The sequence below is a fragment of the Rhamphochromis sp. 'chilingali' genome (assembly GCF_963969265.1).
Source record: "Rhamphochromis sp. 'chilingali' genome assembly, chromosome: 9".
Lineage (NCBI taxonomy): Eukaryota > Metazoa > Chordata > Actinopteri > Cichliformes > Cichlidae > Rhamphochromis > Rhamphochromis sp. 'chilingali'.
This window is the reverse complement of record NC_137936.1, coordinates 3,793,263-3,817,580: the sequence shown is the minus strand read 5'-3', so window position 1 is coordinate 3,817,580 and position 24,318 is coordinate 3,793,263. Positions and strand designations below refer to the sequence as shown.

At 40.0% G+C, this 24,318-nt stretch overlaps 1 protein-coding gene across 1 annotated transcript; it reads right to left on the bottom strand.

Annotated features, from left to right (window-relative positions):
- Positions 1-19,485: 19,485 nt before the first annotated feature.
- Positions 19,486-22,597, bottom strand: pdrg1 (p53 and DNA-damage regulated 1). Its single transcript, XM_080891925.1, has 5 exons — positions 22,465-22,597; positions 21,920-21,995; positions 21,689-21,763; positions 21,516-21,596; positions 19,486-20,120 (listed from the first exon to the last, which is right to left on the bottom strand). Exons 1-5 carry the CDS (start codon positions 22,546-22,548, stop codon positions 20,038-20,040), a joined length of 399 nt encoding a protein of 132 aa, XP_080748051.1. The 5' UTR covers positions 22,549-22,597; the 3' UTR covers positions 19,486-20,037.
- Positions 22,598-24,318: the final 1,721 nt, after the last annotated feature.

The following is a 24,318-nucleotide window of genomic DNA, read 5'->3' as shown; positions in this document are numbered from 1 at the left end:
CTGAAAAAGAAGGCAACAAATCGCAGATGCTTGACAGATATAACTCACAAACGTGCTTCTTAAAGCAGATGCCTTGTAAGATGTGTTATTATGTGCAGCAAATTTAATAACTGATCATATTTACTTTACATATTTACTCACTCCATCAATCTTTTCAAGTCAGCTGTTGTAATTTATTCCTCTAAATCATTGGTATCATCTTAGATCACATTCTTATTCTTTAAAGAAGTCTTACAATGAATGAATATTTTATTTTTTTATTACAGTACCACAGGCTTTTAAGGTTGGCAGTAATTAAACCAAGACCTTCCTTTTAATTCCAAAATTCTTGAAAGAGTAGTTGTAAAACAGCTCAGTGATCAGTTTCAAAGTAATGGTTTATTTGAAGCGTTTCAGCCAGGATTCAGTATTCATCATAGCACACAATGAGAACTAGTGAAGGTTAAAAATGATCTTCTTTGGCCTCTGAGAGTGGACCCCCACTGCAGCATTTGTTCATCACAGTGTTTTTACTACAGAAATTAGAGCAAACCATTGGTATAAAAGGAACTGCACTGCAATGGTTTGAATCTATCTGGCAGACTGCAGTTTGTTCATGTGAATGGGGACAAATTCTTTTTACATTATTTATGCGTCACATCTGCAAAGTTATTGGAAAAAATGAATGCATTTTCATTGTTATGCAAATGTTTTCTGTTTCAAAATCTGACATGCTTAATATCTAGAAGTTTCAACTTAAAACGGGGTTTCACATGTTGGTGCATTCTAGTCATTGTGTAGAGCCAAGCCAGTAACACTGGTGTGAGAGCAGAACTCCACACCAACCGACCTCAGCCCTGGTCTATGCCTGTGTCATGGATATATGAAGGCTACAGATTGATGTGGCCTCTGGAGCTTTTATGTATTCATGATATATGGTCCTCCAAACATTTACATCACCAACCACCAACAAAGTCAAACAAATAAAAACTGGTGCATTAATCATGATAGGCTTTTGTTTCTGTGTCCGATATACATCAGATTATTGAAAAATACCAGCTGGACATATGTTATTCACAAAACTGGAAATGTTTTCAGCTTATATCTTATGGAGAAACTGCACTAGCATACTGCCAACCGCTCAGAACTAAAGCCTAAATTAATAATAGAATAACCGGATAGAATAAATAAGCATAAAATAAATAAACGCTAAGTAAAAGCTAAATTAAAAAGGTGGTCTTGAGCCTGTTCTTAAAAACATGTACGTTCTCTGCGGCCCTGAGCTCCTCCGGCAGGCTGTTCCACAGACGAGGACCATACCACTGAAAAGCTGCCTCTCCGTGAGTATGTGTCCTGACTTTAGGGACAATCAAAAGGCCAGCACCAGAGGACCTCAGGGTCTGCGAGGGTTCGTATGGTAAAAGCAGATCTGAGAGATAAGAAGGCCCAAGACCATTAAGACATTTAAAAACCAATAACAGAACTTTAAAATCGATCCTGAAACACACGGGGAGCCAGTGCAGCGATTCTAAAACCGGTGTAATGTGGGCCCGCCCTCTGGTCTTCGTCAGCACACGAGCTGCCGAGTTTTGCAAAAGTTGTAAAGTTGAAATATTCTTTTTGGGGAGACCAGAGAGCAGGGCAGTAATCAATGCGACTGGTAATAAAAGCATGCATCAGCATCTCCGTGTTGGCCCGAGAGAGAATAGGGCGGACTCTGGCTGTATTTTTTAGATGACAAAATCCAATTTTGGTTACATGTTTAACATGTGGGATAAAACCAAGCTCAGAGTCAAAAATAACACCCAGGTTTTTCACTTGTAGCGAAGGACATAGTGAAAATGCCTCTAATTTAGACAAGAGTTTCTCTCTCTGAGCCTCGGGACCGACGATTAAAACATCAGTTTTGTCCTGGTTAAGCTGTAAAAAGTTTTCTGCCATCCAAGATTTTATATCTAGAATACAGTTAAAAAGGGCATCCATTGGTCTGGTGTCATCAGGAGACACGGAGATGTACAGCTGCGTGTCATCAGCGTAACTGTGGAAGTTCACTCCATGCCTCCTGATGACACTGCCGAGAGGCAGCATATACAAATTAAAAAGTACAGGGCCTAGAACCGACCCTTGAGGCACACCACATGTCATTTTATGGATCTTAGAGGAGCATGTATCCATACTCACCATAAAAGATCTGTCAGAGAGACAGGAAGTGAACCAGTTGTGTACAGCACCAGAGAGGCCCACCATGTGTTTTAGTCTGTTTAAAAGAATAGCGTGGTCTACTGTATCAAAGGCTGCGCTTAGATCCAGTAGCACCAGGACTGAGAGCTTTTGGGCGTCCCAGTTACATCTAAGATCATTTAAAACCTTTAGGAGAGCCGTCTCTGTGCTGTGGTTCACCCTAAATCCATACTGGAATATCTCCAGGATCTGTCTATCATTGAGAAAATCAGTAATCTGAGTAAAAACAAGTTTTTCTAAGATTTTACTTAAAAATGGTAAGTTGGATACAGGTCTGTAGTTATTAAAATCATTACAATCCAAATTGCTCTTCTTCAGAAGGGGCCTCACCACCGCCGTTTTAAAGGCAGCAGGGAAGACACCCAACTGAAGAGAGCAATTCATCATGTATAAAAGCTCAGCCTCAAAAAATCCATAAAGTGTTTTAAAAAGTAAAGAGGGGATTGGATCTAAAAGACATGTGGTGGGTCTCACTGTGGAGAAAACTTTCTGAAGGTTCTCAGCATTAACCAGGACAAAGCTGTCCAGTGTCTCCTCAGGTACAATCGAGCCCTCAGATGTGTTTAAAATCATATCGCGATTAGATAAAATATCAGATCTGATGGCGCTGATCTTTCCCCTGAAGTGGTCTGCAAACTGCTCACAGAGCGAGTCTGTGGGGCTTCTTTGGGAGCTGTTAAAATCAGGGTTAAATAAATGATCTATGGTGGAAAAGAGGACCTTGGGATTATTTTTGTTATTACTGATTATTTTGGCGAAGTATGAATTTCTTGAGTTCCTTAATGTATTATTGTACATTTTAAGTTGCTCGCAAAATATTTGATGGTTGATAGTATTTTTATTTTTCCTCCACCTCCTTTCTGCTGCCCTGCATTTTCTTTTGAGTTTTTTGACTTCTTCGTTTCTCCAGGGTGATGCATGTTTTACGTTAATCTTTTTGGTGGTGAGTGGAGCAACAGAGTCAAGGCTTTTCTTCAGTTTGCTGTTAAAATGATTAAAAATCAAATCGCAGGGTGCAGGTAAAATCACAGGGGGGCATTCGTCTAAAACCCTGGTATAATTTGCAGCCACTTCAGAGGTTAGCTAGCGCCTCCTCACAGTTCGCACCGAGGTCTCCCGCTGAATACAACCAGTGATGTTAAAAAACACACAGTAGTGGTCAGAGACAGCCAAGTCAACAACAGAGGACACGCTGGTGGACAGCCCATGGGTGATGACCAGGTCCAGAGTGTGTCCTCTGTTGTGAGTCGGCTGCGTGACGTGCTGGGTAAAATCCAAACAGTGAAGAACGTTTAAGAATTCTTTTGCTGCAGGGTCAGAAGGATTATCCAGGTTAAAATCACCGGTTAAAATTATCATATTATATTTTGAATGTATGTCTGGAATTTGTGAGGTGTCTTGGAGAGTTTTCTTTTGTCCCTTGTTATACATTACACAAAAGATGACCTATTTCATCTTTTCTTTCCTTACCACATGAATATCATTGTAGGAGCCATATGAGTTGTTTCCGTCTGACTAAGTGGGTTGGTTTAAATGGACTCACTGTATTGGTGCATGGGTGTGGGGCGTGTCTCATGGGTGTGGTATAAGGTAAATGTGGTTGCACTCACTTGTGCACAGCACCTGATGTGATGAGCAGAAGGTAGGGTGAGCACGAGGCAAAACTTTCTGTTGACCGCAACATATCGCAACATATCGCAATTTGAATGATTTGATATTCTGTGCGTTTGTTTGACAGTTGATCCCATGTGCTGATTTGTAGTTTGGACAGTGGCATGTGTAAATAAAGAAGCAAATGATACAGAAGTGTTCTGTGCGTTAATTGTTGCGCGTCATCGGTGTCCTCATGTTTAGCCTGCCGCCATTGGTTGGAGTAGCCGCAACAATCATATTTTTGTCTCTACTTAGCATAAGGCACAACACTGCAGCACAATCTAGAAAAAACAGCGATACCTAGTTCCAAATTGCCTAGGGCTTGATGCCTGCCCCAAAACTGAAACCACATTTGTTTAAAAATACTGTCACTAAGGGCTTTAACTCAATCCATGCACAGACCTTACATTACCCTACATTACATTGCATCTCTAGGGCATTATCTTTTCATCATCAATTGTGTTGCTTTGCAGCACTGTGGACGTAATGCTAGGACAGATACAGTATGTTCCTACTTCTCCAAGTGCTTATGACTGACATCTCTGTTCAGCTCAGGTTTCTGTGCCACTGCAGTTCTGCATCTTGAGGTCCAGTACCAATGTTCAGTGCAAATACCGGTCCTTGCAATGCAGGAGAAAATACAAGTACAAAAAGGTGGAAGTACAAAGAGGTGTCCAAGTTTAATTTCACTAATTTCAGAATCAGAATCAGAATCAGAAAGGGTTTTATTGCCAAATGTTGAGCAGGTTTACAACATTAGGAAATTGCTGTGGTGCTTCAGTGCAAACATACTGTCATAAATTACGCTAAAATAGACATGAAAATAAAAATAAGAATAAGAATTTAAAGAATTAAAAAAAAATTTAGGTTGTTATCTAATCCAATCCAACTTTATTTATAGAGCACTTTAAAAACAACATGGTTGACCAAAGTGTTTTCTACGGTGGCCCCTAGAGACAAAGCACGTACAAACTCCAAAACACTTACAAAATCCAAAACACGTGCAAAATCCAAAACACATGCAAGCTCCAAAACACTTACAAAATAAAAAACACATGCAAAAGACAAAACACGTACAAAATACAAAAAACATGCAAAATCCAAAACACGTACAAAATACAAAACACGTGCAAACTCCAAAGCACTTACAAAATCCAAAACACGTGCAAACTCCAAAACACTTACAAAATAAAAAACACATGCAAAAGACAAAACACGTACAAAATACAAAACACATGCAAACTCCAAAGCACTTACAAAATCCAAAACACGTGCAAACTCCAAAACACGTACAAAATACAAAACACATGCAAACTCCAAAACACGTACAAAATACAAAACACATGCAAAATACAAAACACGTACAAAATACAAAACACGTACAATATACAAAACACGTGCAAAATCCAAAACACGTGCAAACTCCAAAACACTTACAAAATACAAAACACATGCAAAATACAAAACACGTACAAAATACAAAACACGTGCAAAATACAAAACACGTACAAAATACAAAACGCGTGCAAAATCCAAAACACGTACAAAATACAAAACACGTGCAAACTCCAAAACACATGCAAAATACAAAACACATGCAAAATACAAAACACGCGCAAACTCCAAAACACATGCAAAATCCAAAACACAACGGAAGTGCTCCAGGACGCTAGGGGCAGTGTTGAGCTTTTGTTACCTAGTAACTACACAAGCCAGGAAGTACCAATGACTGGATTTGGGGTCTGCAGCCTTAAAGGCTGCATTTTAAGGCCGATTATGTCACAGCGACACGACAAAGACTGTCCCAATTCAAAGGCTGCTCGAAATGCGGCCCTCAAATGCGTCCTTAATTTCCCTGAATTTTAAGGATGGGTCTGTGTAGCCTTCATGGCCCAACATATCCCAGACTTCATAGCGCGGCGGTGGTTTGGATAATTTTGCCGAAAAAAAACGGCGGAAGCGGAGCGGACGAAGAGTAAACTTCCAGAAGTAAGTACTGAATATTATGTCACTTATTTATGTGCAAATGTTTTTATAATGAAGAACATTAAAACATTACTGTTGGCAACATGTCGGGAAAGTTATGTGACATTAGCGACGTTTGTACTAACTTGGTTTTAAAGCCTTCACTTCAAAATATTCGCCGTTCAATAGCTGACTTTAATCTTACAGAGAATGTGATGATTTTATGCGTAATTAAAGTCAGTCATGTCAGTCAGCTGACGGTTCACTCCTTAAGCTGAAAGAAAGATGCTTTAATCACAGGAGTCACACATGTGTCCACTGTACCATCTGGGAACTCTTCTTGTTTAGCACTCGTAATGACACAAACACTAAATCCTCCTTCTCTGGTGCTGTTTTGTAGCAGTGTGTACACCTGAGACTGCCACCTGTCTGTCTGTCCTGCACTCTCTCTCTCTGTTTCTTTCTCTCTGATTGTGGAATAAAAGTATGAACATGTGTTTATAAGTTACACTTGTGTTTGAATCCTGCAGCTTATCACACATTTGATTTCTATGTGTGACACCTGCAAGTGTCCAGAGTGAGAACAGACTGAGGGACCCACTGCATTACATCATCTGTGAGGCTTTGCACCCCTGATGATCCACCAGGACAATCTCAGCAGTATGTGAGGAAGAGGAGGAGGAAGAGCCAGCAGCAGCTGACAGATGGAGAGAATAGACAGACTGTTCCCTGTTTGTGAAGGACTGCTAGAAAAGTTTAAAATAACTAATTGTCTGTCCTGAATCAGTCTTATTAGGTAATGTTCAAATAATTTTATCATTCCAGTGTTTCCAGTGTGGGAGAAAGTACTCAGGGCCTTCAAGTTACACACTATGAAAGGCAGCAAGAAGTTTAATGTTCAGAAACCTAAAGTCTGTATCAGCAGCAGAATGGAACTAAAAATAAATGTTTGTTTCAGTTCTATGAAGCTTTGAGTATTTTGGATCAGTAGCACTGCTGTGTTTGTTGCATCATATTGCTGTAATTGTTTATATGCTTTATATATTCTGAGGTAAGTTGATCTATAGTGTTACATCATATTCTATAAGGATGTTATGTGTTTGTATACTTTCTGCCCAGTTTGACCCATTTAGCAGACGTCAGCCTGTTTAAAGCTCTGATATCTATTCTGTATGACTTAAAGCAGTTATGACATGGTCTGATTTTCTCACCCAACAAAGGAATATTTAATACATCAGTCTACTCTTCATTTTATCAGAAACATATATATACTATTATATATTGTACATATATTTATTAGTTTCAGATGTAGCCATTCTTGTATTTTGCTTGTTTACATTATTGTATTTTGCACAACTCTGTTGCTTGTGAAGCTCGCACACAAGAATTTCACTCACATGTGCTGTACCAATGTACCTGCACATGTGATGTGACAATAAAAGTGATTTGATTTGAAACAGCTCACAGCTTGTACATTTTCTTTTTACACATGTATGTAAGCATTTGAGCCAAATTTAGTAATGCCAACATACTGAAGGAACAACATTTGTCTCTTATATATGATACACCTATATATGCACTGTCAATATACATTTTGAACCAGCTGCAGATGTCAGAGTAACAACTGACTGACCCCCACATAAAGTGCGTTACAGTAGTCCACAGGGGAAGAAATAAAAGCATGGATCACGGTTTCAAAGTGCTGCCTAGAAAGAAACGATTTCACTCTTGCCAGTCGCCTTAAATGATAAAAATGGACTGGTCCAACTTAAAACCAAGGGCAGTAACAACAGGTTTAAAATAAACCTCCAGGGGTTCCAAATGAAAAGAAGAGGACTCACAGGGGCCACTGGGTCCAAACACCAACAAATCTGTTTTCTTTTCATTCAAATTTAAAAAGTTTAGAGCCAACCAAGCTTTAATGTCATCTAGGCATGTCAAGAGAGGTTTTATTCAGATGCCATCCTTCGGCTTCAGTGGCAAATAAATTTGGCAGTCATTCCTATATACTTGTCTTTGAGTGAAGATTTAAGGTGGTAAGACATGTAAATAACTGCAACTTGAATCTGTACTGAAGCTCAGTATTTGACAAAGAGTTCATGTTCACTGCTGTAATACCTAATAATGACTAATATAATAACCATAATATTGTCCATATTATATTTACATTACCAAAGTGATATGACTTTAGTCTCATGAACAACATTAGCTAATTGTTATTTACTAGCTAATCTTAAATGACTGTTCAGTACAGAAATGAAGCCCAAAAATCATGTTTTACTGTCCTGTGGTCTCAGCCTCAGATACTTATCAAATCACACAAAGCTCTTGTAGAAACAAACAAACAAATGAAAAAAAATATGTTCTCCTTCATTTCTGTCAAAAAAAGTTGTATGACACGTTTCCAGCTGTTAGTATCATAGTTGCTAGGCAACCTGGGAAGCGCAACGGAGACTAGAGCCCATGTGTTTGCAACAAACTTGCCGTTTATTTTACAAATCGAGCTCAACACTGCCCCTAGCGTCCTGGAGCACTTCCGTTGTGATTTGGAGTTTGCATGTGTTTTGAATTTTGTACGTGTTTTGGATTTTGCACGTGTTTTGGATTTTGTACGTGTTTTGGATTTTGCATGTGTTTTGAATTTTGTACGTGTTTTGGATTTTGCACGTGTTTTGGATTTTGCATGTGTTTTGGATTTTGCATGTGTTTTGGATTTTGTATGTGTTTTGGAGTTTGCATGTGTTTTGGATTTTGTACGTGTTTTGAATTTTGTACGTGTTTTGGAGTTTGCACGTGTTTTGAATTTTGTACGTGTTTTGGATTTTGCACGTGTTTTGGATTTTGCATGTGTTTTGGATTTTGCATGTGTTTTGAATTTTGTATGTGTTTTGGATTTTGTATGTGTTTTGGAGTTTGCACGTGTTTTGAATTTTGTACGTGTTTTGAATTTTGTACGTGTTTTGGATTTTGTACGTGTTTTGGATTTTGTAAGTGTTTTGAATTTTGTACGTGTTTTGGATTTTGCACGTGTTTTGGATTTTGTAAGTGTTTTGAATTTTGTACGTGTTTTGGATTTTGCACGTGTTTTGGATTTTGTACGTGTTTTGGATTTTGTACGTGTTTTGAATTTTTTACGTGTTTTGAATTTTTTACGTGTTTTGAATTTTGTATGTGTTTTGGAGTTTGCACGTGTTTTGGAGTTTGCACGTGTTTTGGAGTTTGCACGTGTTTTGGATTTTGCACGTGTTTTGGATTTTGCACGTGTTTTGTATTTTGTACGTGTTTTGGATTTTGTATGTGTTTTGGAGCTTGTACGTGTCTTGGATTTTGCATGTGTTTTGGAGTTTGCATGTGTTTTGGAGTTTGTATGTGTTGAGGAGTTTGTGCGTGCTATTTGGAATTTGTAAGTGTTTTGGAGTTTATACATGCTTTGTCTCTAGGGGCCACCGTAGTTTTCCAGTAAAAATCAGTGGCAAAAGTTAAAAACCATACATTAAACAAAGAAAGTCAAATAACAATAAAATAAATGAAAAAAAAGATAAAAATGAATCAGTGAATATTAAAACATGAATAAAACAGACAATAAATAAAAGCACAGAAGATTAAGAGCAACCAAAAACTGACTAAAACTGACTACAAGCTGAGTCGGGTACTACTCCTAAAACGCCTTGGGAAAAGGATGTGTTTTTAAAAGTGACTTGAAGATTTCAAGTGTTGGGGCCAGCCTAATATGGAGGGACAGGAGCAACACAACAGCGAAAGCTCAGTCCCCAGGTGCTTCAGTCTCGACATGGGGACAGCGAGGAGTGACTGGTCAGTTGATCGGAGAGATGTTTGAGGAGTGCATAGGTGTAAGAGGTCTGCCAGGTAAGTAAGCGCCAATAAGTAGGATTCCAATGCAGCAGAGGTGGGCGGAGTTTAACATAAAAGTGAAAACATTTCAAAACAGCTTCCACAGGCAGAAAACAGGAAAAGGAAACAGGTCCTGATTCTTCTTTCTTATCCCAATTCAGGATATGACAAGTCTTACTGTGTCTCAGGAGGAGAAATTTAAAATATTACTGTCTGCCAGCATTAACCACAGTTATATCACACAAGCCACAATGATGTCATAGACTCAGATCTTAACACTGCTGGGAGGGAATGCAGAAGAAAAATAGGATATTATGGTTATGGCATTATTATGGTATTATGGTTAGTTTGAATATTTTGTCAGGTTAAAGTTTCATTGTTGAAGCAACTAACAGTGAGGCAAAACATGGAACAAAAGAGTTAAGTACAATATAAACCTTGAGATAACAGCCACACACAAAAGACAACGATGATGCACAATAATGAGACAAATATGTGGCAACAAATAAACCAATCGACAGACTGAAAATAGATTTGTAACTTATACAAATGACTTTTATTAGTGACACAGGATCTGAATGATGTCAGTATGTCGCAAATAATTTACATGTTGCAAAATACTGTGTTGTGACTGTAATGTAGATAACTTTAGAATAATCCACAGACAGGGCAGGCATCACCAGCTTTCCAACTTGTTTCGGCAGGAAGTGTTTTGCAGATCTTTCATCACTTTAATTTATCTTGGCATGAGACGTGTTACTGAAAACAGCTCAGAGGGTCATAAGGTTGCCTGGAAGAGAAAAATGCTAAAGGAATAAAGAGGGTGTTACAAGAGAATGTGAAGAAAGCCAACACTACTGCACACTGATAAGAGTGGCGCTTCAAAGACAAGCTTTTTTAGATATAATTAGCTTTAAATGCCAACCCTGTATGCTAGTAATAATATATAGCATATAACTAAACTTCATCTACCACAACAATATAATAATTTCTCACTGTTGCTCTGACAGGTAGGAATTGTGGTGTGTGGTAAATGGTACGCGGACTGGTTTCTTAAATAGCACTTTTCTGCTTTAGCAGAGGACTCACAGCACTGATGCAACATACGAATTCATCTGAGGTTATGTTCAAGGCTAAACCTGCGGGGTTTTCCCCTCACTTTTAAGCATTTTGTCTAAATGCTGCATGAGGTGTGTGAAGCTTTGACTTCCTTTGATCTATTCGCCGGTGCTTTTGTAAGATGAGCTTTCATCGCCTTTGTGAAAAATGTTATGCTGTAATATACAGCATAGACGCTTCTGTGAGCGACAGCTGAGCAACGAAGTCTCTTCTGCCAAGTCAACAACACCTCTCTGAGCCAAGTCTGTCAAAATAAGCATCTCTACCGCACACATAACATTTGACTCATATCCTCCAGATTTGCCTGCACATTCACCTCTCTGACGGGACATATTCTACACTTAAGGACAGCCTTCAGTAAATCATCACTGCAGCGCTGGAGGTTAGGATGATGTGGGAATGACAGAAAAATGAGATCTTTCTCCAGAAAGCTATTAACCAATTCAGGCTCGCAGCAGGAAGGAACCGTAGCCTCACACACGCACAATTAACATGCCGAGGAAAACTCGTAGCATTTCCACGTGGGTAGTTCAGTTTCACATTTTGAATTCAATAGCAGATAAATTAAAGTCCTCTCCCAGGGAGTGACGGGTGTTGAATGTGTTAATCCAAATGTTGCAGCAACATTGCCGCTTTCTGGAGCACATGAGGGCAGCTAACCTGCAAACGGTGATTAATATGTCAGTGTAGCTAAGGCACAATTAGAGCCATAGGGTTGGCCTTTGATACAGCTCCACACCGAACTGTCAAAGCCACTATAATTTACACATAGTTTATGGATTTATTTTCATTCCTCTCGGGTGTGATTAATTTTCTTCTTGTAGTCTGGTGGAGGCAAACAGCGTGGTTGTATAATCAATCATCGGCTCAGAATGCCAGTGTGTCACTTTCATTTCTCGGTTCCATCGCGTGTCTCGTTTGGTATAATTGTCTCACATTTGAGACAATCAGCAGGTTCCCATCCTTTGACTCATAAACTCATCACTCAGAGCTGGATTCAGGCCTGAGTGCGGTGGCACGCAACCAAAGTCAGAGAAGAGAGTGAACCGAAACCACCACCTCTGCCTCCTCACACACGTGACCGCTGTTGTCCCTCCCTCTTCTTCCCTCGAGTTATTCGTGTCCTCCCCGTACTCAGCAGCATGTCAGACAACGGACTTAAACCACAATGCTGTTATTCATTTTGTTCCCTCTGCCTCAGGTCAGCACGGTGGGTGTTTATCATTCAGATTCCATCTAAGGATGTAAATTATGTCTCACCTGAAGAAAACTAAGATAATAGAAAACACCTGAAAACCCAGCAGCTGTAGAAAAACTTCAGACCTGTGTGCGCATACATTTATTCTAAGACGGGATACTAAGAAAGATTTAAGAGCACAATAACTTTCCACCAAAATACAGAAGGAAAACAGAATCAGTGCCCACTAAAGAATGAGTGCTGCACACATAAAGGCATCTCCGTGTTCTTGTGTTTGTGCTGTGTGAACACACATGACTGAGTGACCACGCTTTACTAGGCTGCGTGTACTAAAGGTAACATCACTGAGCACTTTGCTGTGTTTCGGCTTAATCTGCACCTCCCATTTTCCAAAAGCAGGCAGTAGAGACTATATTTTCATAGCCTTTCCTGTTTTGGCTTCTTTTATTCGTATTCCATCAGTGCAGTGATGACATTTATTTATTTATTTTTGTCTGAGCGCTGTCACCTGTCCTTTTGGAGTGGCAGGTGTGTTTGAAGTTAAAGGGCTTTCACGAAGAGGTCCAACAGCCAGTCAGGGTATGCTCATGGAAAATAAGAAAACACTATCAGTGTATCAAAAACCAAAGAAAGGCTCTTGAATGTGAATGATTTAACTTACATTACATACACATAACATTTTGTTTTTGAACACAATAGAAGGAGATCCATATCCTCATTGTAGTTTCCACCCATGATTATAAATGTTACAGAATTGCCAAACGAAAACTCTGAATAGCATTGTGTTGTGAATCAGTAATTACAGGGCGTGTTATTACTTGCATGAAGGCAATGGATCGAGGCAGTGGGTGCAGGCTCTGACTCTGCAGTGCCACCTTCTGACCTCAACTTCAAGAACTGATTTTTAGTTTGTAGTCTACATAACTTTGATCAACACCACAGAGAAAGGACATAAGATAACTGTCTAATGCAAACATGTATTTTATTTTAACGTATCTTCATAGTCCCCACTTCTATAATGAAGGGAAGGCATGACATGTTATTTGAACTACTCATAATCTCTCTTTCAGTCTTTCCTTTGTTGCTCACTCTGGATAAAAAGTCCTGGCATCGCTACATCAGTTGCTTTTGTTCTGACCTTACTGCAACCCCTCGATTCATGGACTGGCTTCTTCTGGGGGGAATGGCGTTACTTAAGTGTATTTGACATTTGACTCTTCACAACACAACTGAAGACAAAAGTGGATATATTTTGGTGGATGCTGCATCTTTGCTTGTGAAATACATCTTTGCTGCGACCATGCTCAGGTGCTCTGACCCATTCCCAGTTAAAAATACTAAACTTCTGAACAGCATTTTTTATGTTGATCATTTTAATTCCTATTAAGAATTTATTTCGATTGATTTTTTCCCACAGCATAAATATAGTTCTTTTAAGGTTTGATGTTTAGTGACTGTTCTGTTACTAAATTAAGCTTATGCTTAAACCATTTAAAGAAAAAAAGGATACAAGTTTGAAAGTACATACTCAAGTTTACTATTTAATCACTGTGTGTCACACATATTCAGAATTATTATGTATTGTGATTTTTATTGTGTGCAGGCCTCGGCCTCCATACACAAACATGCATTAGGAAGCCCAACTCTCACTGCACCGATGCTCTTCTCCAGTAAACAGCAGCTCTCACTGTGACATGCAGCTACGATTGATGGTGCTGCTGCTGCTGTTTATAGGAGACGTGTGTCAAACTCTCAGGTTTTACTTATTGGGAAAAAATTAATCAGAAGCAGTGACAGAGCCCATATTCACTGTCTGTCTCTAAAGCCTTCACACAAGCATTAACATCTCCTTCTCTTGATTATTATTCTTTTAATAAATGTATTTGTATATCTGTCTGGATATGTTTTGGCTGGTCTGCAGGTTTGTACAGCTGCTGTGTATATGTGTGTTTTTTCAATACATCTAAACTCTCTTCAGATGAGTCATACTGTACGATCTTTAATTATAGCCCGAGTGACCCAGGATGCAGTGCGCAGGCACAAAGTTTCTTTTCCAAATAAACACTACAATCCAAACTGTAAGCTGTAAACATCCATCACAGTTTAAACTTCCTGTTTTGCTGTTAACCAACTACAGATTTATTGACATCATGGATGTATTTGCTCATTTCTCCATTTATGTGTGTTGCTCTGTAAGGCTTTTAGACATTTTCAGAAGGCAAAGATGGCTAAGGCTAATAAACAGTTCTTACCCAAAAAATACTTCATTATAAATTTCTAGAGATTTTGTTTTTCAGCTACTGCGGTCCACAGCACCACCTCGAGGTGCACCATCAAAAAGCACCAGCAGTTAGGAGTTAAAATTGTACAATACAGATAAAGGGTGTAATTACCCTGTAATTACATGGAATTCCATGGTATTTTATTTGAAATTACAACATAATTATATTTCTCTACAAATACTATAATGTAGGCACACAGAAAAAGGGGCAGCAAGTCTGAATTTAACAGGAAAGAAAGAAATAATTCCCTCTCCCTCTCCACCTCCTCCAGCTTCCCAGGCCTGTCGATAGATATAATCTCTCCAGCGTGTCCTAGGTCTGCCCCGGGGCCTCCTCCCAGTGGGACATGCCTAGAACACCTCACCCTGGAGGCGCCCAGGAGGCATCCTTGTTAGATACCCGAACCACCTCAACTGGCTCCTTTCAATGTGGAGGAGCAGCGGCTCTACTCTGACCCCTTCCCAGATGGCTGAACTTCTCTCCCTACCTCTAAGGGAATGCTGAGGGACCAGACAAAGAGCAATTCAGAAGACCCGTATGAGTAGAACACCAAGAGAACAGTTCACCCTTCCCAGGATAGGGTTACCGGGTCACGCCCAAAGCCAGGCCCGGGGAGGGTGCCCGAAAGCGAGCGACTGGTGGCCGGGCCTTAGTCCATAAGGCCTGGCCAGGCACACCCGAAAAAGGGACATGGGCCATTTTTCTGCAGGCCCACCACCCGCAGGAGGCGCATTGTGCAATGTGTGCCGGGCGGCCAGGAGTGGAGGCCCTGGCGGACCGATCCCTGGCTACCAAGACTAGCAAGACTAGCACATGGGACATGGAGCCATAAATTATTCTGTAAATAATTTTAAGTACTGTTTAAGTAATTTCAAGTACTGCATAACTAAGGGCTGCTACTAAAGGGTGAGAGTCAGGTCACCAGTCTGACACAGGGCTAACAGAGATAGCCCTGTGGGCTAATAGAGATAGACAAACATTCACATCTATGGGTAATTTAGAAACACCACTAACCCAGTGTTGCCAACTTAGCAACTTTGTTGCTATATTTAGAGAGTTTTCAGACCCCGTTAGCGACTTTTTTTTCTAAAAAGTGACTAGCGACAAATCTGGCGACTTTTGGTGGTGTTATTAGGAAGACTTAGGACCACGTGAGAGCACGTATCACTCTTACTCTCAACAAGCAGCGGGTGCTGCCGTGGGCACCTCGCCTGTGCCAAAGCGCTCACAGGCGACGGATTGTCATCACGCAGCAGTCGCCCCCAGCTGCTGTCAGAGCAGGAGATGTTGACCCCCTACGCCTCCAAAACTGCAAATGAATCGTGCATGAGCGAAGCCGCTGCTCCTGCCCTGACTGTAGCACAATCAGATCTTCTTTTACTCTTACTTTTTGTGAATCACAAGGTTTAAAACTACTTAAATAGAATAGAATAGAATTCAACTTTATTGTCATTGCACATGCACAGGTACAGGGCAACGAAATGCAGTTTGCATCCATCCAGAAGTGCTTTAGTGATATAGGTATATTACAATATATATTAGCAATAGTATAGATATGTAAGTATATTACAGAAATGGGTCTATTATGGTATGTTATAATGTACACGGTATGAAGTATGTTGTGAATATTCTATAACTAAGTATGTACAGGCTGTAGTGAGTACAAGCTATGAACAGGATATAAATATGAAAAACTACCGTATTTCCCGGACTACAAAGCGCACCTGAATATTAGCCGCACAAGCTAAAATCAGGGGAAAATCCTGTTTTGTACATACATTAGCCGCACCTGACCAAAAGCCGCAGGTGTTTCAATGTTGACTTATCATATGTAAGAGAATATGCACAAAGGGAATTGTCAGGAAAGAGATGGCTGTTTGGAGACATCACTTTTATTAATATTTTGAAAAACAAGTTATGGGTACATATTTGCACATGTAGTACATAACAGTAGCCTACAGCACACCAGAAAAATAGATTCGGACTACCTTTTAGGCTCAGGTGCAGTGACACAGCTTTAACAAGAAGAAAAGTCAGTCATTCACCACCATCTTTCTCTTCTTCCTGCGCACTAAAACCACCAAAGTCCTCTCCTCCAGTGTCGGAAACGAACAGGCTCAGGATGGCTTCGTCATCCACTCTTCTTCTCTCCTTCGTTGTCACTTTCAAAACCAAAGAAATCCTCATTGTCAGTGTCAGAGTCGAACACCCTCAGAAGGGCCGTGGCGGTGTCCTCCTCTCCATCATGCAGCAGTCCAGCCCTTCAAAATCCGTTGGTGATCGTGGATGTTTTCGCACTTTTCCACGCTGTCAGAATCCACCGGTGGAGTTGGGCATAACTTGCTTTTTGGGCATAACTTGCAAGTTTATCGCCGCTCATCATCCACGCCTCCCGCTGAATGCGTAGCGCTACTTTGAAGTTTGTTTTTCGCGCTACTTCGTACGGCACTACGTTGCCTGGCGGACGGACATGTGACTAACATACCACTCTTGAACCCCGATCCTTCCGCCAGGCAACGTAGTGCCGTACAACAGCGGAACACACAAAACAAATCGTCTTACGATATGACAAAAATCACGGACAATCCATAGAAAAGCCGCACCTGACTAAAAGCCGCAGGGTTCAAAGCTTGTGCAAAAAGTAGCGGCTTATAGCCCGACATTTACGGTATACAGAATATGAAATAAATAACTTTACAGGAATCTGGGATATACAGCTATACAGAAATGGGAACTATGCAAGTTGTAAACAGTTGTAGGATTAAAGATTATCGTATGTACAGAATGATTATTTACACAGAGCTATACAGTAGTGCAGTTAAGATAAGTGAGGGTGTAGATAGTTTCTACAGAGGCTATATAAAGTGCTAGTGGTTGTGAGTGGTGGTTCACTCCATGTTATTATTATGTGTTTGAGGGTACAGTTGTCCATTGTGGGGGTGTGTATGTTCAGTCCATGAGTTTAACGTGGGTCAGATGTCAGGAGGCAGAGTTCAGGAGTCTGACAGCTGTGGGGAAGAAGCTGTTCCGGTACCTGGTGGTCTTAGTCCGGAGGCTCCTGTGGCGCCTCCCAGAGGGCAGGAGGGTGAAGAGTCCATGTGATGGGTGACTGGGGTCTTTGATGATTTTCCCAGCCCTTTTCAGACACCGCGTCCTGTAGATATCTTTTATGGCAGGAAGTGGTGCTCCGGCGATGCGCTGGGCAGTTTTCACGACCCTCTGCAACGCCTTCCGGTCCGAGGCAGAGCAGTTCCCGTACCAGACTGTTATACAGTTGGTCAGAATGCTCTCGATGGTGCAACGATAGAAGTTCACCAGGATGTCTAAAAACACACACACAAAAAGTAACTCTGCCAGAGTGCCTTTTTCGGGTCACTTTTGCTGGTACCAAGCCTAGAAAAAGGAGGTGGGTTGGAATTGTGACATTAAAAAACCACCAATTGCTAAAACGAAATTTAATTTGTAGTTCTAAATATATTCTAAATGCATTTATTGTGTTTTTTACTCACTTTATGTCTCTTCCACGATATTTCTCTCTCCTACAATGTAGGTTACAATAGACTATGTGCACCTTGGCATATGCTACTTCCGGTAGGGAAACTCCTATAGTGTGCTTCGTTTCCGGTGTGATATTCACGTCTTGTTTACGGTCGGGTTTTCCAAAAAAAGTCAACCAAATGGACGAATCAAGTGGCAATTTACATTTCTCAAGATGTCTTGGGCATTTACCGAATATATCTGTAGATGATGTTCATCGACTTGTCGTTATTTTTCCCTTGCGCCTCAGAGCAAAAGAGAGAAGGGATTGAAATTTCTCAGTATTTGTATAGAGTTCCCTCGTTTATCGCGGGTGTTATGTTCTAAAAATAACCAGCGATAGGTGAAATCTGTTCACTACTTAAAATCACCTATCAGGTCTTTAAGTCTGACGTCATTAGCTGTGCCTGGGCCCAAACTCAGCTTCAGGTCCTAAAGTCACACGATCACTGCAGCATCACGATCAGCGTTGCTGCTTTACCAGGTGTAACAATTAAGTTTAGCATCCAGGCATCCATGAAAACAGAATTTATTCAATTTAACAGAGTTAGAAGTTAACAGGAAGTTAGCTCGCTAGTTTCCATCTAATGATAAACCACCATGTTCTGACTGAGAGATTTCTTAAAAAATTAAACGTACAGCTCTGTTATTGCTTCCAACATAAAAGAAGACAGAAAACTAAACAGCAGTGACGTTCGTAGGGTTACTGAAGTTGGGCTAGCTGGTATATAATGGTGTGCTACGTGATCACTAGCGGCACAACTATGTTAGCATATGTTAGCATAACATAAACACAGTGAAGCTGGAGGATGAACACTAACTTTTTCCCACTTGATAAAAGTTAACGTGAGGGTTCCCGATGGTTAGGGACAAATGCAATCGCATGGCAGGATGCTGTAAACGGACCAAACTTCAGTCAGGAGAACAACTGAGATAATCCATCCACAATACGAGGTTAGTCATTAATGTACTGTTGCACGGACTGGGCTGTAGTTACATTATAAGGTTTTAAAAACTGAGCTTTAAAATGGTTAGCGGTAACAAAAACCGAGAGAGGCCGACAGTGACAACCTTAACAAAAGCAGAGTCGTTATGGCCCAGAAGCAGGGTTCATCACGTCATCATTTAAAGACCGGATACAGTACTCTAATTTATAGTAATTTCTGTATTTCCTTTAAAAAAAAAACCCTGACTTGTTACCCCCTTATTTTAATGTGCCTAGTATTTTAGGGTAGATATAATTACACTGTAATTTCAAATGCCCTTTTGTCCCAGGCTGTATTATGAACTATTACCCCCCAAAAAAGAAACTGCTGAATGCTTCTCGATGTGTCAACATGAGCCTATTACTCTGAATTTGTTATTCCATTAAGCTGTTGACTTTGACCACAATCATTTAAACTAAACTACCCTGAAAATGCATAAGAAAGAGATCTTCATAAGTCCAGTGTGAATAAGGAGATGAATTCTAACAAGACAGACATTATGGATCCACGGCCTCCTCAGGACCCGAGACCTGAGCTAAGATTTCAGATCTGGTGCTTTCTGCTTGTGTTTAGACATTAAGTGTTATTGTGAAGTGGACTTGGGAAGACCCAGATGAAATCCTTTCATTGTCCATGATAGCAAGTGAATTCTTAAGCTGATACTGAATTATTTATGCAATAAGGGGAATAACACAAAGCCTGGGTGTATGTTACCAGCTTTTATTAGCTCGAAGGATGGATTATATACATCACAGCCAAATACTGTATATAAAAGTTGTCTGTGGTGACATCAACTACTAGTTCTCAAATGCTTGTTGCGACTCCTCGAACTGAGCGATCAAACAATAAAGGGTAAACTGTTCTCTTCACTCAATTTACAAAAAAAATCATGTTATAGTTGAAAAGAAAAAGGTTAAAACTAAAAACTGAAACCATAAATTCATCTGGAAAGTGTTAACCGAGGTCACAGATAAAAACTTCAATACAACTGAAATTCTCTTTTCAATCAGTGAGGTTAGCTCTTGCTAGCCATTAGACAGAATGGGAGTTGTATTGGTTTCCACATTAGCTACTCCCACATTTAAAATGCGATCAGTTCTCATGTCGATGATGGTTTGGCTTGAAGCTCTGGCACATTGTGCTCCCATCTGAACAACTGAGTGCTGCAGTCAACATGTCAGCATGTGGCATTTGTCCCCAGATGCAGTGATTTGTTGAATTCCAGTCATCTCTTTAAAAGGCTGTTAATAGCTCTGATTTCATCAGTGGACAGAGGAGAAAGACTGTAGCCTCTCAGCTCAGGTTTTCCTGCAACAGTAAGACACAAAAAAGGTTAAGAGATCATATAAGACTGACTTAAAATAAATGTAGTCGTAGGAACAGAACAATAGAGATCACTGTGACTGAGGACTTTTCCCAATAATAATATGAAGGACTTCCCACAGGAATAATGACTGAGTCATTATGCTTATTCCTCCTAATCTAAAGGTATCTGACTGAAGGCAGATTGGACTCAGTTTCCTCTCCTGCTTCCAACAACAGAACCACTGGGAGAAATTCTGCGAGTTTAATGATGTAAAGCAATGAAACCTCCATCAGATAACACTGCACTTCCTGTACAAATAAGTTACTGGAGACCAGACAAGACATTTTTGCTATGGAGGCTGCAGGAATATTCCAGATGTCATGGAATTATTTTTTTACAGACAGCAGACTCCACATAAAACACTTAAAAATGTCATTATATATTCAGACTTTCCACACATCCTGCTATTTACTACACTGACTTATGGCTGCTTCAAACCTATGACTTTAACCGAAATCTGAGCCATTTAGATGTTTGACAGCAGTGAAAAACCTAAATGTCATTCTGTTGATGGATTTTCCTAAAACACATTAGTAGCTATTTATACTTCCAAAAACAATCTGTAGTTCAAAATTTGGTGTAGACGCTCATTATGAAGATATTCTGGACCAGACCAGACTAGGTATGAAAATATGACCAGTATGTAAGGATTAAATGCAGCACAGTGTCTCTGTGTTCAGATCTGGTTTGATTGTTAGGGGTTGTGAAGGATCCCAAACATACTGCACACCTTCCAAAACCGTTTAGCATTTTATGAGGCTGTGATCCAGGGACCCTCATAAATCTAATTTATCGATTGAACTTTATTGTGTGCAATGTTTGGTTCTTTCCCAATCGCAGTTTGTGATCAAATCTATCTTTCAAATAGACTTTCTGGATTGTTTCCTCCTGGGTACTGACTAGTAAGAGCTTCTGAGGCCTCTATTTTTCTATACAACCAGAATGAAAGTGATTTTCTTCATATATTCTTCACATTTAACTAATAATACTCGTGAGTTTGGGGGGTTTATTGGGGGAGGGGTTACCAGGATGTCCTTCAAGGTGAAAATTAAACAAACTAATACTGCTTTCCTTTGTGTGTGGAATATTATTAAAATTAGAAACATCTGGTCAGAGTGTCAGAGTCAAATGTTTAGACTGAGACATTTTACTGTTTCATGAAAGATATTAGCTCATTTTGAAATTGATGGCAGCAACACATCTTAAAAAAATCAGGTGGGGCAACAAAAGGCTGGAAATCTAAGTGGTACTAAAAAGAAATAACTGGATGAACATTTTGCAGCTAAATAGTTTAACTGTTAATAAGTATTATGTATTATAGTAAGAGCATAGCTTACCTTGCATCTCATTGAGACGATTCACTTTTGCTTTCAGCCCTTTGCGAAGATCATTTATCTCTTTGTCCAGCTGCTCCTGGTCTACACACCACAACAAAGATCAAAAGAGTTTAGGGTGATGTGTTCTTAATAAAATTGCACATGTAAGAATCAATGACTTAGAAATGTTTTACCTTTCTGAATCATTTCTCTTGTCTTGGATTTGGGGAATTTGATAAACATGCTTCCCAAGCAAACCTTGACTTTCTCTGCAAATGTGAGCAGTGTTTTATGTCATTCATTGCATAAACACACATAGAATAAACTTTACACCTGGCTTTCCTATCACTGTGAGGTTTTGTGTTTTTAACAGCTTCTCTTGTTTGACTCTTTTAGTGGCACAGCTGCTGGGAGAGGATGCTCACCTGAATCTGCCACATCATGTTTCAGGGCATTGAGTGCCTCCCTGTTCCTGTTTCTCTTTGTGTCCAGGTCCACAATCTAGAAGAACAACAGACGGCATTAGTTAGCAACACACACACACACACACACACACACACACACACACACACAAACAAACACAGATGGATAAAACAATGAGAGCACCAGTGAATGTACTTCTATTTTGCTTTGATACGGAATTCAAAATATAATACAAATACAAAGAATACAAAATCTTTCATTGTAAATAGCAGCTTCATAATTTGACTAAAAAGCTGTATCTGTGAAAAATGTCCACACATTTTTATATTATATAGTATTTTATATTATTAAAGTCTCCCTCTCTCTCACACACACACACACACATATATATGTATTATATATTACAAAAATGTGTTTTTCTCTCATCCATGAGCTGACAACTTAGCTAGCTAGCTTAGCAGCTAACGTCACTGGCTACGTTAGCATACCTCTATAACGTACATAACGATCCTCCCGTGTGAACGTCCTCAGCTCAGTATTTACTTACCTGCTGTTTAGTGGTGAGAACATCTTCAGCTGCCTCTTCGACTTCTGTCAAATACTCCAAAACACGCTGGGACACCTCGTCCATGGTTGCAGTGCCGCTTCCAAAATATGTCCGGTGTGAAACAACAGCTGAACACTACAAGGACCGCTCGGAAACTGGCCGCAAATGTTTCTGTCATTTCCAGCCGTTTCACGAGAACGTTCATTTCTACGTTTCAGTTGAAAGACGTGGCTCGTTCTGCAGCACATCTCATGTGTAGAAATGTTATGTGGAAGAGTTGATTTCAGTAACTGTACTTGTGCAATGCGAGAAATGATTTGATTTGATGATGATTTCGCCTCTTTGTACTTCTTTACCTGCTTGGTAAAATCATCTCACGCGTATACTCTCTAAAGCTGCAGGGGGACCAATAAACAGCAATATTTAAACACTAAATTTAGAAACACTTTTGAGTACATTTCTCTGTCTGTTGGTCAGTTTTGGAGCCACCCCTGTAGACTGTGGGCTTTGCATTTGTATTTTTTTTCTCTCAGTAAGTAGATAAGTTGCCTCACAGGATACAGCAGAACTATAAACCACTATTACCATTGTTACTCTGCTGCAGAATAACTTGAACTGTACGAAACACAAAAATCTCCCTGTCCATAAGCGCAGACTAGAGAGGGAGAGGGGATTCACTGCATTTCAAACAGAGGGACAAAGAGCTCGTATCTGTATTAATAACTTTGAGGAGATTTAATATGTGGTCACCTCAGACTGTGCATAACAGACAGACATAGTCTTTGGCTTGATTCAAGCCGTCTGGAATTGATTCGCTCATCTCGCATCACTTTGAGGCTGACAGCTGGTTGCTTCCAGTCATTCCAGGCTCTCTTCCATATTTATTGCCAGGTCATATGTCAGCCAGTGTCATTCTTAACTCTTACTCACTTGAAAGTTGTGAAGAGTTTGCCATGAGTCCTATCCAGTTCAGTTTTAAGTAGCCACTCATGAAACAAAGTTAGAGAGACCTGAGATAACTTTTTTCAACCTCAAGGCCAACGAAACTAGCGAGACTGACCTTTCTTCCTTTTTTTTTCTTAATCCACAGCGACTGTCTCAGTGGAAAAAGTTGTTTTTAAGTCTAAGTTTTTTAAGTATTTCAGCTCACCTTATTTTTAACCATCATCAGGGAACGCTTTGGAAATGTGCCTTCCTCATCAGGCACAAATATCTCTTTCATCAGTCAGACTTTCCTCTGCTCTCTTCCTTTTTAGTGTTGCAGGCTCTTACTGTTTTCTCCACTTCACCTTGAGGTACATGTTTCCTCATATGGGGAAATGTAGAAGTATGCAGACTGCAGCAGCAAGCCAAGCATGTTGATTTAGATTGATTCAAATTGATGCTAAGAACAAAAATGATTTGTGCACGTTACCTTTTGTGCAAGGTAATAACGTTTAACATCCATACAACTGTAAGCCTTTCACATCCAGAGCAAGTTAGCTCCATCTTTTCTGTACAGTCTATAGGCGTTACCGATTCCGTGTTGCACCAAAAGTGACTCATCTTCAAAATATCTGCTTCTGTTCCCACGTTATGGCCAGACTTGTGTTTTTTCATTTGATGTTTAATGATCTGAACACACATTTGTGTCACTTTCTTTCATAGGCGTTATTCAATCTGATCAGTTTATCCTTTAGTCTGATCCAGATTAGAAGAAGTCCCTGTCATGATCTGACTGAGTGGCTGGTGTTTTGTGGGCGGAGCCTTGGTTCCTTACCTGTTCTGCTCACCTGCCATCCAGTCAGCGAGGTAATACTTAAGGCCAGCGGAGTCATGCACTCTCTGCGATTTTATCAGCTACCTCATGGAGGT